At 35.4% G+C, this 15,270-nt stretch overlaps 1 protein-coding gene across 1 annotated transcript in view; it reads left to right on the top strand.

The window, feature by feature from the left end:
- LOC107745727 (galactose-1-phosphate uridylyltransferase-like) overlaps positions 1–15,270 on the top strand; it is a 25,667-nt gene that overhangs the window by 2,529 nt on the left and 7,868 nt on the right. Inside the window, exon 2 of the mRNA XM_016559675.1 lies at positions 6,366–6,422. Coding sequence (XP_016415161.1) covers positions 6,366–6,422 — 57 coding nt within the window. The remainder of the gene's footprint in view (positions 1–6,365; positions 6,423–15,270) is intronic.

Below are 15,270 nucleotides of genomic sequence, written 5' to 3'. Positions count from 1 at the left end.
ACGTTCTATTAACTATAAGTAACTTTGTAACTATATGTCAACTACATGTCAACTAATTCTCAGAGTAGACTGTTAGGGTAGGTTTAGGGTTAGTAGAATAAGTTGACAAAGAAAGTGTTAGAAGATATTAAGCAGACATTCTACTAATACTCTACTAACTGCTAGTTGACATGTAGTTGCAAAGTTACTTACTGTTAATAGAATGTCTAAAGTGGACTATCGAAATAAAGTGTTACCATATTTTCTATAAAAAAACAATTTGCGGGCCAGTTGTTGCTTATTTCTTTTCCTTCTTCATTTAAGGGGTTAGTTCACCCAAAAATGAAAATTCGCCCATGAATTACTCACCCTCAAGGCATCCTAGGTTTATATGACTTTCTTGCTCACCAAAGCTACATTTAATAAAAAATACAGTAAAAACAGTAATATTGTGAAAACTTACAACTTAAAACTTATAACTTATTCTACTGTAAAATATTTTTCATGTATTTTATTTTTGTCATGGTGAAACTGAAATTTCAGTATCATTACTCTAGTCTTCAGTGTCACATGATCCATACTAGAAATCATTCTAATATGCTGATTTGCTGCATAATAAACATGTCTTATTATTATTAAAGGGGACATATCATGAAAATCTGACTTTTCCAGGTTTTAAGTGCTATAATCAGGTCCCCGGTGCATCTACCAACCAAGGAAACGTAAAAAAGATTTTTAAAAAAAATTTATTTATTTATTTAGTTGACAGGGATATTGTACATTAATAAAACATTCCTGTAAATGTACCAGAATTAGCCAAGGCTATTTTACATCCGTAGTCCCTGGACAAGATGTTACAAGTCACCCTAAAATAAAATGTAATTAAAAATACATACTAAAAAATGTTATAATTACATAGTTCAAATCATACAGTATTCTATTAAAAAACAATGGGATCAAATAAAGACAATGCAAACAAGATACAATCAATAATAGGATAGCTAGCAAATATAAAATTCTAGTGTTGACAAATCTGAGTATGAATTAACCAATTCTTCAACTGAACCCTAAATAAAGCATATGTGTCTAGATCTCGTATAGTTGTCGGAATAGTATTCCATTCTCGTGCAGCTTTAACAGAAAAAGCAGACTGACTAAAATTACTTCGTCTAAGCGGTATGATACAATCTCCTCTTAATGCACCTCTTGTAGAACGATAATCAGTTGTTCTAATACTAACTAACTGACTAAGAGGAGGAGAAGATAAACCATAAATAATTTTATACATCAAGCATACATTTGCATACTTAATCATATTTTCCCAACTTAAATTATATTTTTTCAGTATTAGACAATGATGATAATGCACCGATTTCTTATCAAAGACTTTAAGTGTACGTTTGTATAAGGACTCTAATGGTTTTAGAGTCACTGAACTCACCTGAGACCAGGTGGTTAAACAGTAAGTCATGTGAGAAATAACCATAGAATACATATACATCTTAGCTGCCTCTAATGACATATAATCTCTAATAAATTTAAAATTATAGAGATTAAACTTAACCTGCTTACAAACCTTTTTAACTTGAGCTTTAAATGTAAGTTTAGAATCAATCAGGATTCCCATTAAATTATATTGAGGCACTACCTGCAGCCTCACCCCTGACACGTAAACATCTGGCTCTTTAATAATACTGTTAGACTTAGAGAAAAACATACATACTGTCTTGGACACATTTAGTTGTAAGCAATTCTCTTTTAGCCATGCTGGCACATTAACCATAGAATTCGTGAGTTCATTTGCAACTTGTACTAGACTATTACCATGTATATAAATTACTGTATCGTCCGCATACATTTGTATATTAATGCCAGGACATGCAAGATGAAAATCATTTATATATATAGCAAAAAGCAATGGACCCAAGATAGATCCTTGCGGAACACCAGTTGATGTACCTAAATCATTGGATTGGTGATTTTGTACTCTGTCACACTGAAATCTATCTGATAGATATGACTCTATCCAGTTAAGTGTATGTAATGAGAAATTAAAACAAGATAGCTTAGACATAAGGATTCTATGATTAACGGTGTCAAAGGCTTTCTTTAAATCAAGGAACACTGCTCCAACTACACCACCTTTATCTAAGAAAGTTTTAATATTTTCTATAAAAAAACAATTTGCGGTTTCCGTTGAGTATTTTGCTCTAAAACCAAACTGCATTGGATGCAATGAAAATAAACTACTACTCAAGTAACTGCTTATCTGTTTTGCAACTAATTTCTCCATAACCTTAGAAACAGTGGGTAAAATACTAATTGGCCTATAATTATCAATAGAAAGGGAATCTCCACTTTTGAATATTGGAACAACAATCGCCGACTTCCAAACACTTGGGAATTTTCCCAAGTGTTTTGGGAAACACTTTTTGTTTTTTCATATCATACAATATTGATAATTACCACAATATTGCTTTGCAATAGGGAATGAAATGCTTTCACAAAGTCGTTTGCACCGCGCTCTTTTGTCACTTAATATTTTATTTTGGTGTGTTAATCTATTAAATTAATTAGTATATAAAACCATGATCATGAATGAAATGCTTTCCACGTGTTTGTTAACCCTTCAGAATGAATGTAAACATAACTTGTTTGTTCACAAGTAAACTCCACAGAGTAGCTACTTTTTAATTTATGCAACCATGAAATCCATTTTATTTTGCCCTAAATTCCGTTTTGGGTGTTACAGTTCATCAGTCCAAAAGAAGTGAAATAAAGCACATCCATAATAAAAAGTGCCTCACACGGCTCCAGGGGGTGAACAAAGGCCTCTTGTAGTGAATCGATGCGTTTTTGTAAGAAAAATAACCATATTTAAAACGTAATAATCAATTTAATCTAGCTTGCACTCACTGTTGTACACTGTCAATTTGTCAATTGTCAATATTTAATTTAACTCCGATTGGATTCATCTGAAAGAAGGAAGTCATATACGCCTAGGATGGTTTGAGGGTGAGTAAATAAAGGGCTAATTTTCATTTTTGGGTGAACTATTCCTTTAACAAAAATGTGTCCCATCATTATTGGAAAAAAAACCCCCTGCTCCTGTGCCCACTGTCCTGCAAAATTTAGCTCCAGCCTTAATCAAACACACCTGACCCCGCCAATCAAGCTCAGGCCAGGTGAGCTGAAGCAGGTTGGAAATAAACTTTGCAGGACAGTGGGTCCCCAGGAGCAGGGTTGAAGACCTTTAATTTATTATATCAACCAAACATATTGATGAAACCCAACAGCTGTCACTGAGGTCAACAGAAGGTATAAACCAACAAGTCCTCCAGTTTTCCCACAAACAGATAGATAATGAAGGGAGGACACTCATTGACTCCAAAGGATCACACAACACAGTCAATTCCAAACAATATAGGAAGAGTGTATTCTCCTGGAGTGCAGGAATGCAATATACATGACAGTGTATGTATATATATATGTATATGTATATGTGATGTATGGTACATAGCAGCTACAAACTAGCAAGGAGAGCAGTGCCATCAGTTAAAATTATCTTCATAAACATGTGAAGTACAGTATGAGAGGGTGAAGTCAAGTGGTCAAAGCTGTGGACTGGTTGCCGGAAGGTTGTAGGTTCGAGCCTTTCAAGGGGCAATCACTGAGTTATCGGCACTGAGCAAAACACTTACTGGTCCTGTTTGAAATGATGCTCACTTGCTTGTGTCTGTACAATCTCAGAAAAAAAAAAAATGTGCAAAAATGTTTTATCCCTTTTGGGATACAGCAGCCTTTAGGGATATAATCTTCAAAGAGGCAACTTACCTAATTTACCCCTAAAAGGTTCGTAGTAGTATCTTTAGAGTACATATTACTACTCTAAAGTATTAAAATGCACCTTTTAGGGGTAGATAAGGTCCAAAGTTGTCCCTTTAAGGGTATTGCCCCAATGAGAAGTTCATAAGGATATAAAGCAGGGGCATCCGATCCTGTTCCTGGAGGGCCACCTTCCTGCACATTTTAAATCCAACCCCAATTAAACACACCTGAACCAGCTAATCAAGGTCTTCGGGATCACTAGAAACATCCAGGCAGGTGAGCTGGAGCTAAACTTTACAAGAAAGTAGCCCTATAGGAGCAGGATTGGACACCCCTGCTATAGAGTGACCAATTTGTTATTTAATGGTTCACAAGGGTGCTCGAGTGCAGGTATCTATGTATTCATGGCAAAAGGAAGCACCTTCAGTGCTTTTGCTGAGCTAGCATTGCTGCAGACTTACAGCATTACGGCACAGTGCCAACCTCAGGTTACTCCAGGGACACTAAATCTGTAACTCAACACCGTGTCCTAACCTGAGATTGTGACAAGCATTTTGCGCATTTGAGTAGACACTGAAATATAATTGGTCCAAATTATACAGTAATTCTACACAGCTGCATATTGAACATTAAAGATTAAAATATGTTCTGATTGCGTTGTGACAAATTACTTGTCATTGGAAAATTGTGTTGCACCAAGTTAGGAAACAAAGTGCTGTAACACACAGTTTTCTGTTGATGTGAGAACGTTAACTTAATCAAAAACAGTTTCTTTATGTGTCTTTTTCATCTCGTTTTCATTACCAATGATAAAAACTCCCAAAAAAACTTTATCCATGAACATTTTCTTCAGTAATTTTGTTGAAGGATTCACAATGATGCAGACAAACCAACATACATTTTGGCAATTTGGTGGCTAATCTCATTTGTACATTTTCGAATAATATGCTCGTGGTACGTCTTTGGGAAGTTTGTTTTTACAAGCTGAGAATAAGTAATTAAGATATCAGGTGCATTCAACCCTAGTGAAAAATAAATATACTAAAATATATTTTAAATACATTTATTTCATGCTAAGTGTGCTACAAATGCATTTAGATATTTATGTACTTAAAAAAAAAACGCTGCAATTGTACTTTTAGTATACTAAACTGGTATACTAAAGTCTGCTAAATTGGAACAGCTAATTTTGCACTTAATGCGCTTTAATTTTGCGGAAGTAGTGCTGAGGTCCAACTAAAGATATTCTGAAGTATATTTGATTGTGTTAAAGTGGAACTATTGCAAGTATACTTCAGGTACACTTTAAATATCTTGCATTTAAAGGCCGATATTATTCAAAGATCATACAATCCTCATCAATAGTGACATTAAAACACATTTTAGGCTTAATATTAAGAAATGTGCATTGTGCACAAGTAGTACTCCAAATAAAGTTTAATGAAAATGTTTACATCAGTCTCGAGCGATATGTCAGTAAATATGCTAATAGCTTTGAACTATACTTAGTGTGAAATAAATTTTTTTTAAATATATTTTTTACTAGGGAAGTCACTCTGGCCTTTATAGCTCTACTTCTACAAAATGATGAATGAAGAATGCGCATCAGGTGTGTTTTTGCTTTTTTATGTTTTTATTAAATTTATGAAGGTGCTGTAAACTCAATCGTTATATATTCTAATTGTACAGTATCGTAATTCTACAATACTATTGTATTTTGCACATGCAACTTAGCTTAGTTTTATTGTAAATAAAATAAAAAATCATTCTTTTTATCAAATTTACTGTAGTTACAGACACTGCACATATTTTCTCACTGACAAACCCCCAACTCAGAAACACAGGGCTTGTTCGTGTGCATTCAACATGTGAATACAATATTTCTGAAATGACTTGAACGCCCCATTCGTGGTTAGGTTTAGGGGTGGACCAACATGCTTACATTTTTCATACGTTTCTGTACGAATCACATCGTTTGAATTCATACAAAATCGCCACTTCATAAAATAGTTACATTTCCTCATGAGGTCGTGGTGAAATGAACAATAAATCATTATTTTAGGGTGCAGCAAAGTTCAGTTAAATCTCAGAAGCATCCATAGGGGCGTTTCTACATTACTTGCCGTTTGTCCCACTAGAGACTATCGGTTAGCGACTCCTCCGGATAACACCGGTGGTTATCTCCTCTCTGTTAAACACATCAGAGCATGTGTTCTGCCTCGTCTTTGCGATTTACAGACCCTGAAGAGCGGTGACTTTAGTCGAGTCAATATTTATCAAGTGGAGTAGTCAAGGGCAGATCCTGCTCAAATCCTTTTATATCGCCCTTGAGGGAGGTGCCAGGAAGTCTTAAAACTACCTTCGACAGGATGTTTCCTTTTAAACAGCAACATGTGCTCTGATCTCTTCATGTCTCAATAACAGAGTGCGTGTTTTGTCTGCACCTGTCTGTTTGAGTGTGTTTTGGGTTGTTTCTGAACACTTGTATACAGTTTGCTGTGGCTTGTTATGTCTGGGTTCTTTGAAAGGACGTAATGTCTTTTTCTTCTGTGTTTCAGATCTTCGAGAATAAAGGAGCCATGATGGGCTGTTCAAACCCCCATCCTCACTGTCAGGTACGCCGTCACCTTGTTATTCCATTGATGTACCCTTTTTTTTTAGCCCTCCTCCTGCCAATTAGCGTTTGCCCCTGTCGGCTCGGAGGCAGAGAGCCATAAAATTCTATTGTGTGGATTAAGACGTATCCGCTGCAGTCTTCGACCATCTGGAATACTCTTTTTTTTTTAAAAATTTTTTTAAGGCTGGAATAGGTCTTTAACTGTCACCTCAGTGGAGAGACTGCTGATGAGACAGGGCTAATGCAAGCAGGAGCTTAAAAAGCATGTAGACTCCAATTAGGGAACTAGAGAGATGTTCCAGGGAAAGCCGTCTTCCCGCTCGAAAATTACTCTTGCCTCTCGCTCTTAGAGGCGAGCGGGTTAGTCTTGTGGGGATTCCGGGATTTTTTTTTTTTAAAGAGGAGGTCGCTGGGATGGCAATGGGTTGGAAAACGTTGCTGCTTTTATCAGTTTGATAGCATTCGGTGTAAATTATGTGTTTTGTTGACATCTTCATGCTTCCGCTCTGACTCTTGCCTCTCGCTCTTAGAGGCGAGCGGGTTAGTCTTGTGGGGATTCCGGGATTTTTTTTTTTTAAAGAGGAGGTCGCTGGGATGGCAATGGGGTGGAAAACGTCGCTGCTTTTATCAGTTTGATAGCATTCGGTGTAAATGATGTGTTTTGTTGACATCTTCATGCTTCCGCTCTGACTCCGAGCAACAAGGAACTTCTGTTTCCTCTCGTTTCCTTTTTTCAGGCTGTCTGTCTTACCCTTGTTTCTTCTAAGCGCAGGAAGCCTGTCACTGTCGTGCCGTGACAGCACAGCAAGCCAAACTCTCTGGGTTGGCCGCACACTGAGCTCCCTCTCACTGAATTAATTAAGTGTTTATGGCTGTGTGTTCCACTAGGGGGCAGTAGAGGATTTTCAGATGGATTGACAGACAGTAGTAAGCTCTGTTTAAAGAAGCTGTCACAAACCACTCATATTTTCCATATAATACTTTCTTTATAAAACCACACCTGAAGAATGAAGGGTTAACGGTCATACCATAGATTTAAGGTTTACCATTTATTTTTTTAGCCTCATCACATCTGATCTCTGGTGCCGATGCACTGTATAGTGAACTAACTTGTTAAGTTCTGATTGATATGGTTTAGTTGGCCGGAGAAAGTGAACTTTTTCTGCAGTTGCAGGAAATTTCATTTTTGTAATGCAGCAACAAAAATAAATGCAGTGCTATTATCATTAACAGAAACTAAAAGAAAACTGAATGCAAATATTTTTGTTAGTTGAAAGAAAAAAAAAATAATGTAACAAAAAGCCTAAAAGTAAACTATAAATACATTTTTATGACTCTAACTTGTAGTTTTTGATACATGGTATATTATAAAACTTGAAAACTTAACAATCCACCTGCATTAAATGAAATCTAACTAGATAGCAATAGTGTTATTTAGTATAATTTATATACTATTTTAGTATTATTTATATTTTGAATTAGCTTTTATTTTTATATTTTCAGTTTCATATTAATTTTAGTGTAATTTTTAGTCATTCTGTTATGTGCCTTTTTCATTTTGTTTATATATATTCTACGCAGCTTTAATACATTTTTATTTCAGTTTTATTAAATTCATTTTACTAGCTTATTTTTTTAGCTTATTTTATATAAACTTATTTCATTTCAGTTAGTTACCAAGGCAACATTTCTAATTTTCATGTAAGTTCATGTATGTTTTTCATCTTATATTTATATTTTATTTCATTAACAAAATAGTTTTTAATAGTTTTAGTTCTAGTGTGAGCAGCAATAACAATAAGATTGTGCTAAATAACTTATTAACTTAATTAACATATTTAATTGTGCCAGTTTAATTTAGCTTAAACATTGATATCCCTGAAAATACTAACATAATAATGAAACAAAAATTAAAGTAAATAGAAAAATAAACTGAAACTGAAACCCTAAAAATAATGATTTAAAAAAAATTAAGCTAAATCAAAAGCACAAATTCTAAATGGTACTAAAAACTAGATTACAAATCCATTCCAGCCAAATTGTACTGCAATTTGTCTGCACATTAAACTGGGGTAGGACAAAATATTTGAACACTGAACAAATTACAGGTGGATTTTTTATTTATTTTTTATATATACTAAATGTTAATAGACCCTTTAGCAGCACCACATTAGACTAGATTCATCCATGCATCATACTGTCATTATGACTGCACATCCACCCTGCGTCCCAGTATGTGCTGGACGTGACATCAATCATTGACCTCGAAGATAAATCAACCTCCCAGCATACACAGCTCAGCCCAGATAGAATCAGCCGTAAGCCGCTCTTAAGTTTCTCATATGATTTTATCAATGGACGCAGCTGAATATGAGTAAATAAATCCCCCTCCCTGTCCGTGTGTGTGGCCCTGTGGAGAGACTGGAGCTCTGTGTGGCTTAGGTCTATGTTAGCCAGCAGGAGTTGAGCTTTACCCAGCATGCCTTGGGAGAGATGGATAAGCCACGTGTATCCGGCTGCCCACCTTCTCTAGGATGAGAGTATTTGCAGAGAGAGCGATATATATAGCAGGCTGGCTGTGTTGATCTGTGTCTTTTTCTCTCTATCTGTCCCATGCTTTCTCATATCATCCGTAACCACCCACCCCTGAACAAACACAAAACATCAGCTCTCAAAACAGAGACTCATCCGTCTCTTGAAACGATTATCGTGCTGCTGTTTTGTGAAATTGAAAACACTGTATCTCAGGGTCTTTTCACACTTTTTGGCTCATTTCAGGGCTCGTATGAATTTTAGCTTATATGTGAATGGTCAAAATGGACTCGGATACTTTAATTTAATAGTTCACCCAAAAATTAAAATCTACTGAAAATGTCCTCACCCTCAGGCCATCCAAGATGTAGATGAGTTTGTTTCTTGATTTGGAGAAATATAGCATTACGTCACTTGATGACCAATGGATGCTCTGCAGTGAATGGGTGCCGTCAGAATGAGAGTCCAAACAGCTGATAAAAACATCACAATAATCCACAAGTAATCCACACCACTCCAGTCCATCAGTTAATGTCTTGAGAAGACAAAAGCTGCGTGTTTGTAAGAAACAAATCCATCATTAAAGCATTTTTAACTTCAAACTTCTTCTGCTTCTAGCTAAAATATGAGTCCTGTATCCAATAATATTGCTTTCTCCAGTGAAAAGTTCATCTTGTCTGAATCAGGAGAGATATATGCTCAGATCAAGCACCGTTTACAAGCCAAAACAGTCAAAAACAGTTCAAAACAAATTTGTCAGTGGTTTTTTGATGTGAGAGGACAATAGGAGATGGACTTTTTCGTTGGAGAAAGCATTATTATGGATTATAAACTCATATTTTGGCCAGGGGCTGGGTTCCACAAAAAAGTGTGAGTGGCAAATTAACTTACACCGTGCCACAGCTAAATGGACCTAAAAAAAAAATCTGAATATCTGAAATATCTCTTTTAAGGTCAAGAATGGTGTAAATTAACTTTTTGGTTGTTTAAGGGCCGGTCACACTGCACTTTGCACTCCTTTGATTTCCATTCATATGCATGTTAATGCGGGAGACAGGAAATGCAAGCTTATTTCACTGCATTCCAAAGTTCAAGTTTGGTGAACTCTGACCTACGAATTTGGAGAAATTGCACTCAAAAACCAATGATAACTGCAGTACAAGATTATGAGATGTATTATTTGAATGCTTGGCTAATGAGATGTCTTTAATCTAGATTTAAACAGAGAGAGTGTGTCTGAACCCCGAACATTATCAGGAAGGCTATTCCAGAGTTTGGGAGCCAAATGCGAAAAAGCTCTACCTCCTTTAGTGGACTTTGCTATCCTAGGTACTACCAAAAGTCCAGAGTTTTGCGACCTTAGGGGGCGTGATGGATTGTAGCGTGGTAGAAGACTAGTTAGGTACGCAGGAGCTAACCCATTAAGGGCCTTATAGGTAAGTAATAATATTTTGTAACTAATACGGAACTTAATTACCCCTCCAGACCCCTTTAAACCAAACTGAATTTAGACTGCCTCAGAAGGTGTCTGCATGTAGTTTACTTTTAGTTACTCAGGTTAACTTTTAGTCACTTTTAGGTTAATAATAGACTTATAACATATAATATGAACACAAACCAGCTTCACTTTATTTATTTTTAAATTTTATATTCTATAGAAAATACAGGTTATATATTTTTATCATTTCCATATTAAAGTACTGACATGCATGATCGGCAGATCCGTAGATAGAATTATTTAGAGTATTTAATACTGTTTAAACGTTTGAGGTCAGTACAATTTTTTCTTTATGTTTTTGAAAGAAGATTCTTATGTTTACTAAGGCTGCATTTATTTGATCGAAAACAGATAAAATAGTAATGTTTTTTTGTTTTTATTTATTTTTTAAATATCTTTAAATGTAAAATAGCTGTTTTCTATTTGAATATATTTCCAAATGTAATTTATTCCTGAGATGTAAAGCTGAATTTTCAGCATCATTACTCCAGTCTTCAGTGTCACATGATCCAGATGATTTGATGTTTTGTGTCGGGTGGTTCTTTGCCTCCACATTTGTGCATTACAATCTTTTAATGCACTGCTAGCCATGGTTTATCCTGCTTATATCATGGTCATTTGCCGGCACTGACAACTTAATTAAAGCTGTCAATGATGTTTGCAGCGCAATATGACGTTTATTTTTGTTATGGCTCTTTAGATCTAGCATTCTGCCTGCTTCAAATCAGACACCAAGATGAAGTAGAGCAGTAAGATCACGGAAAATATTAGAGGTTTTGAAACCGTGACATTTTCAAATCGCGGTATACCTTGAAACCGGTAATCGGCCCATGCCTAGTTAAGAATAGACATTTGAAAACTCTAGAGAACTGTAGCCTTCCCGGTATCGCCTGCGGGTCAGGCCTGAAAATCATAGCGCCACACGCTTCTGTTTAATATCTCTGATGTTGTCCCTGCTAGCATATTTACTGGCTGTGAGACGTGGTTTCTTTATGTTTTTTTTTTTTGTGTGTGTGCTTCGCTGTTCTAGAGAGTGATGGACCACTGTCTGGCGTTTTATTTCGCCGAGGTTCATAAACGTGGCCTCTAGGGCCACCGGACGGGTGCGTGAAGACTGCACGATTAGTTCCCCCTCCGTCCATCTCCTCGTTCTCGACCCCTCCTTTATCACTCCTGACATTCAAATCAGCAGCCGGAATACAGAGGAGCTGCCGGTGACCGAGAGAGAGAGAGAGAGAGAGAGAGAGAGAGATGGGCTTTATGATTTCACTGCCGCAAAGGATTTTATTTAATTTTTAGATATTTATTGGAATTCTTGGGAAAATGGACTTGATTAAACGAGTGTTTTTCTTTTTCTTCCGTCTACAGGGACTTAATGTTTAATGCATAAGCACACCAGCCTCATTTTCAATAGCTCTCTGAGCAAAGTGCTTACCTTTGTGAACTTTTCTAGCCTCAAAGGTTGCGTGGAGCTCTGAAGGGAATAGCGCTGTCATTAAGTACGCATAACTAAAGGCCTTCATGTGAGCGGGTGTGAAAGCAATTATGAAAACGATGATACAGAGAGGGCTTTTTTAAGTAGTCATCACCTCGGGCTGGAGAACCTGTTGACTTGCTGTACCTAAACACCCCACTTAAGGTACGTTCACACTGACGGCGTTTTGCAAGCAGAAAACCACCAGAGGCCTTTTATCTCCAGTGGGTCTTGATCATGAAACATGAGAAGAATTAAATTCTGTGTGAATGCTCTGTAAAGCACAAAACGTAGTTGCAGCAATGGGCGGTTTGAGCGAACACCAGTGATAGTGACGATTAGTGACAAGACAAAGGTGAGCACAATTGAACTTCATGCAAATTAGCAGAATGACTACCATTCATTACCACAGTTGGGCTAAAATGCCTTATGCTGGCCTGCTATAATTAAATAAGTAAATTTCTTACATTTTACATTTATGCATTTAGCAATGGTTTATCCAAAGCATTGTACAAAAGAGAAACAATATATATATATATATATATAGCTGTTATTCATCATACACACAATGCTGTAACACTCTTGCTCATAGCTCTTTTTATGATAAATGCTCAATAAAATCTTTAAAGAAGAAATTAGCAAGATATTTGATAGAGTCAGCAATAGTCATAATACACAATGCCAGGTTTAAAAGACAATTAGATTATAAAGCAAGCTAGAGAAGAAGCTTTTTATTATTATTATTATTATTTTTTTTTTATTGGAGGTTCATTCCACCACAGAGGAATAGAGACGTTGAAGGTTTCCTCAGCACAGTGTTATTGTTATCAGTTGTTCACTAAAACTAAAGTAAAGAGGGTGACAAGGTAAAGAGGGTGCTGTTTTACACGACCATTGAGTAACTTTAACCAAAGTATTTCACGAAGACCCTAAACAATCATACTCAAACTTCCAATGTCCCCTTTAATTGAAATAAAACTGAAAATAGATAAAATCTACATAGAAAAATAAATAATAAAAATACAAACATACAAAAACTGACAAAAGCACATAGCAAAATTACAAAAAAAAAAAATCTAAAAATGAAAACTGAAAATAGAAAAATAAAAACTAATTCAAACATTAAAAAATGAATTCAAAAAATGAATAAATGCTATAATAGTATATAAATAATACAAAATTAAACTTTTGATATCTAGTAAGTTTCCATGTTTAATGGAGCTGAATTGTTAAAATGGTTTTGCAAAACATCGCAACAATCTGTAATGGTCCAATTATAATCAACCAAGCTAATGTGAGCATTCCGGTTGATCCCTAGGGATGGGAATCATAAGGAATGTATTTTTTTTTTCCTGATTCTGTTTCCGATTAATGATTCCAGCTTAACTATTCAGTTAATTATTCAATTCTTAGTAGTTTTGAGGAAGATATATTTCTAAAAAAAGAAACGCACATTTCCAAATGTTTGAGTATTTTAGTAATTTCGATAATAAAATAAATTATTTTTGCTAAATTGTTTTACATAAAATTCTTATGGATTTTTACCAGTCTTTTCAGAGACTTTATTAACCGTATGTGTTTGATAGACTAAAAAAGAACTGGCTCTAGAGTCAATTGGTTGGAATTAGTTTGGATTCTGGTTTGCACTCTATGGTTTTGATTCACTAAAAATAATCTGTTTTAGAATCAATTTATTTGGTAATTGAACAATGCTAGTTACTTTGTTTGTATTTTTTTTAAATTCTCTAAAAAGATTCACATAAGAGACTCATTTGGAATTAGATTACACTATATTGGTGGCTGTTTATGATGAACTAAAAAGATCCGGCTCATAGGAGCCATTAGTTCAAGAATCTTTCTACACTCTGTATTAGGGATATGCCGGTATAAAATTTTCATGTTGCGATTAATTGCTAATGCTTTTATCACAGTATGCGGTATTATCACGATATTGAAATTTAGTTTAAAAAAGTGCTGTCATAATACAGTATAACAGGTTTAATAACATTTTTCTTATAACAAAAATAACTGAACATTTAAATGCAATAAAGCAATACAGAAAAATGTATAAAGTTAAAAGTTTTACACAGATTAAAGTGCAAAAGAACTATAAAGACCAATAGGTATCACTTTACAATAAGACCTCATTAGTTAACCTCAGTTAATGCATTAACATTCACAATGAGCAATAGCTACATTTGCGACAGAAGTTATTAATCTTTGTTTAAAAAAACACAAGTCTTAGTTCATGTTAGCTCATTAAATAACACACTTGCAACTTTAGATTTTAACAACGTGTTATTAAATATTGGAATACCTAAGATTAATGAACGTTCAGAAGAATTTTTCATTGGCAGTTTATGTTAACTAATGAATTAACTAATGTTAACTAATGAAGCCCTAATGTAAAGTGTGAATGAACAATAAAGAATCAAAACACTTTCAAACAATATCTAGGGCATGTTGTAGTCCAGATTAAAATGTAAAAAAAAGTTTGAAAATAAATAGCCTATTAAGTCTAAATATTTAAGTATTTGGCACTGTGATGAACATCATAGCAAATACACAAATCTGAATGGCTGTTTAAATCATTTAAACACCTTTCAGAAACAGAAAGTAGTGCATCTGCTTTGTTTACAGGGTTTCCGGGGTAACGGCTGCATTTAAATGAATTATTATTATTATTATTTCTGCAGTTTAGCGCCATCTGCTGTCAGAGAGTGAAAGTGCGCTTTCATCCAGAGCGTCTCTCACATGTTCCGCCATGTGCTTCTCGTCCGCGCTTGTTTACATCAGAGTGCGCACGCGTCTTTCACGCAGCATACAGCGGTGTTGTGCATTTTGACCAGTTGATGGGAAAAGTATTCTTAAAATGCATTCAAAATTCGGAATAATTTGTAATATATAATTATTCACGGTATTTAGAAGTGCCCACGATAACAATATCGTGCATATTCATTACCGTGATATATCGCATTACCGAATACCGTCACAGGTCTACACACTGCGCATTTCTACATACCTAACACGTACTACGCACGCGCATGACGTCAGCGTTTTCAAAGACTCCTGTATTGGGTGTTTTCACAGAAACGATAACGGTGGTGTTTTCAAAAACTTGCACTTTGAAACCCGTTCTCAAAATTATGCGTTTTCAGTCCCCAAAACGCAGTTGTCGTGTAAACGAACAGACAAAACACATTAAAAGTTTCCCGTTTTTGGCTGAAAACGTTGTTGTGTAAACGGCCCCTAGGCCTACAGCCTTTATGAACAGCCTTCTAGGTACTTACAGTAGATTGTATGAACAGTTTGTGTGCTGTACATATATGGCAGGTATTGGCA

This window comes from Sinocyclocheilus rhinocerous, unplaced genomic scaffold (genome assembly GCF_001515625.1).
Source record: "Sinocyclocheilus rhinocerous isolate Xijiao unplaced genomic scaffold, SAMN03320098_v1.1 scaffold5086, whole genome shotgun sequence".
NCBI lineage: Eukaryota > Metazoa > Chordata > Actinopteri > Cypriniformes > Cyprinidae > Sinocyclocheilus > Sinocyclocheilus rhinocerous.
This window is presented reverse-complemented; position numbering and strand designations above follow the sequence as displayed.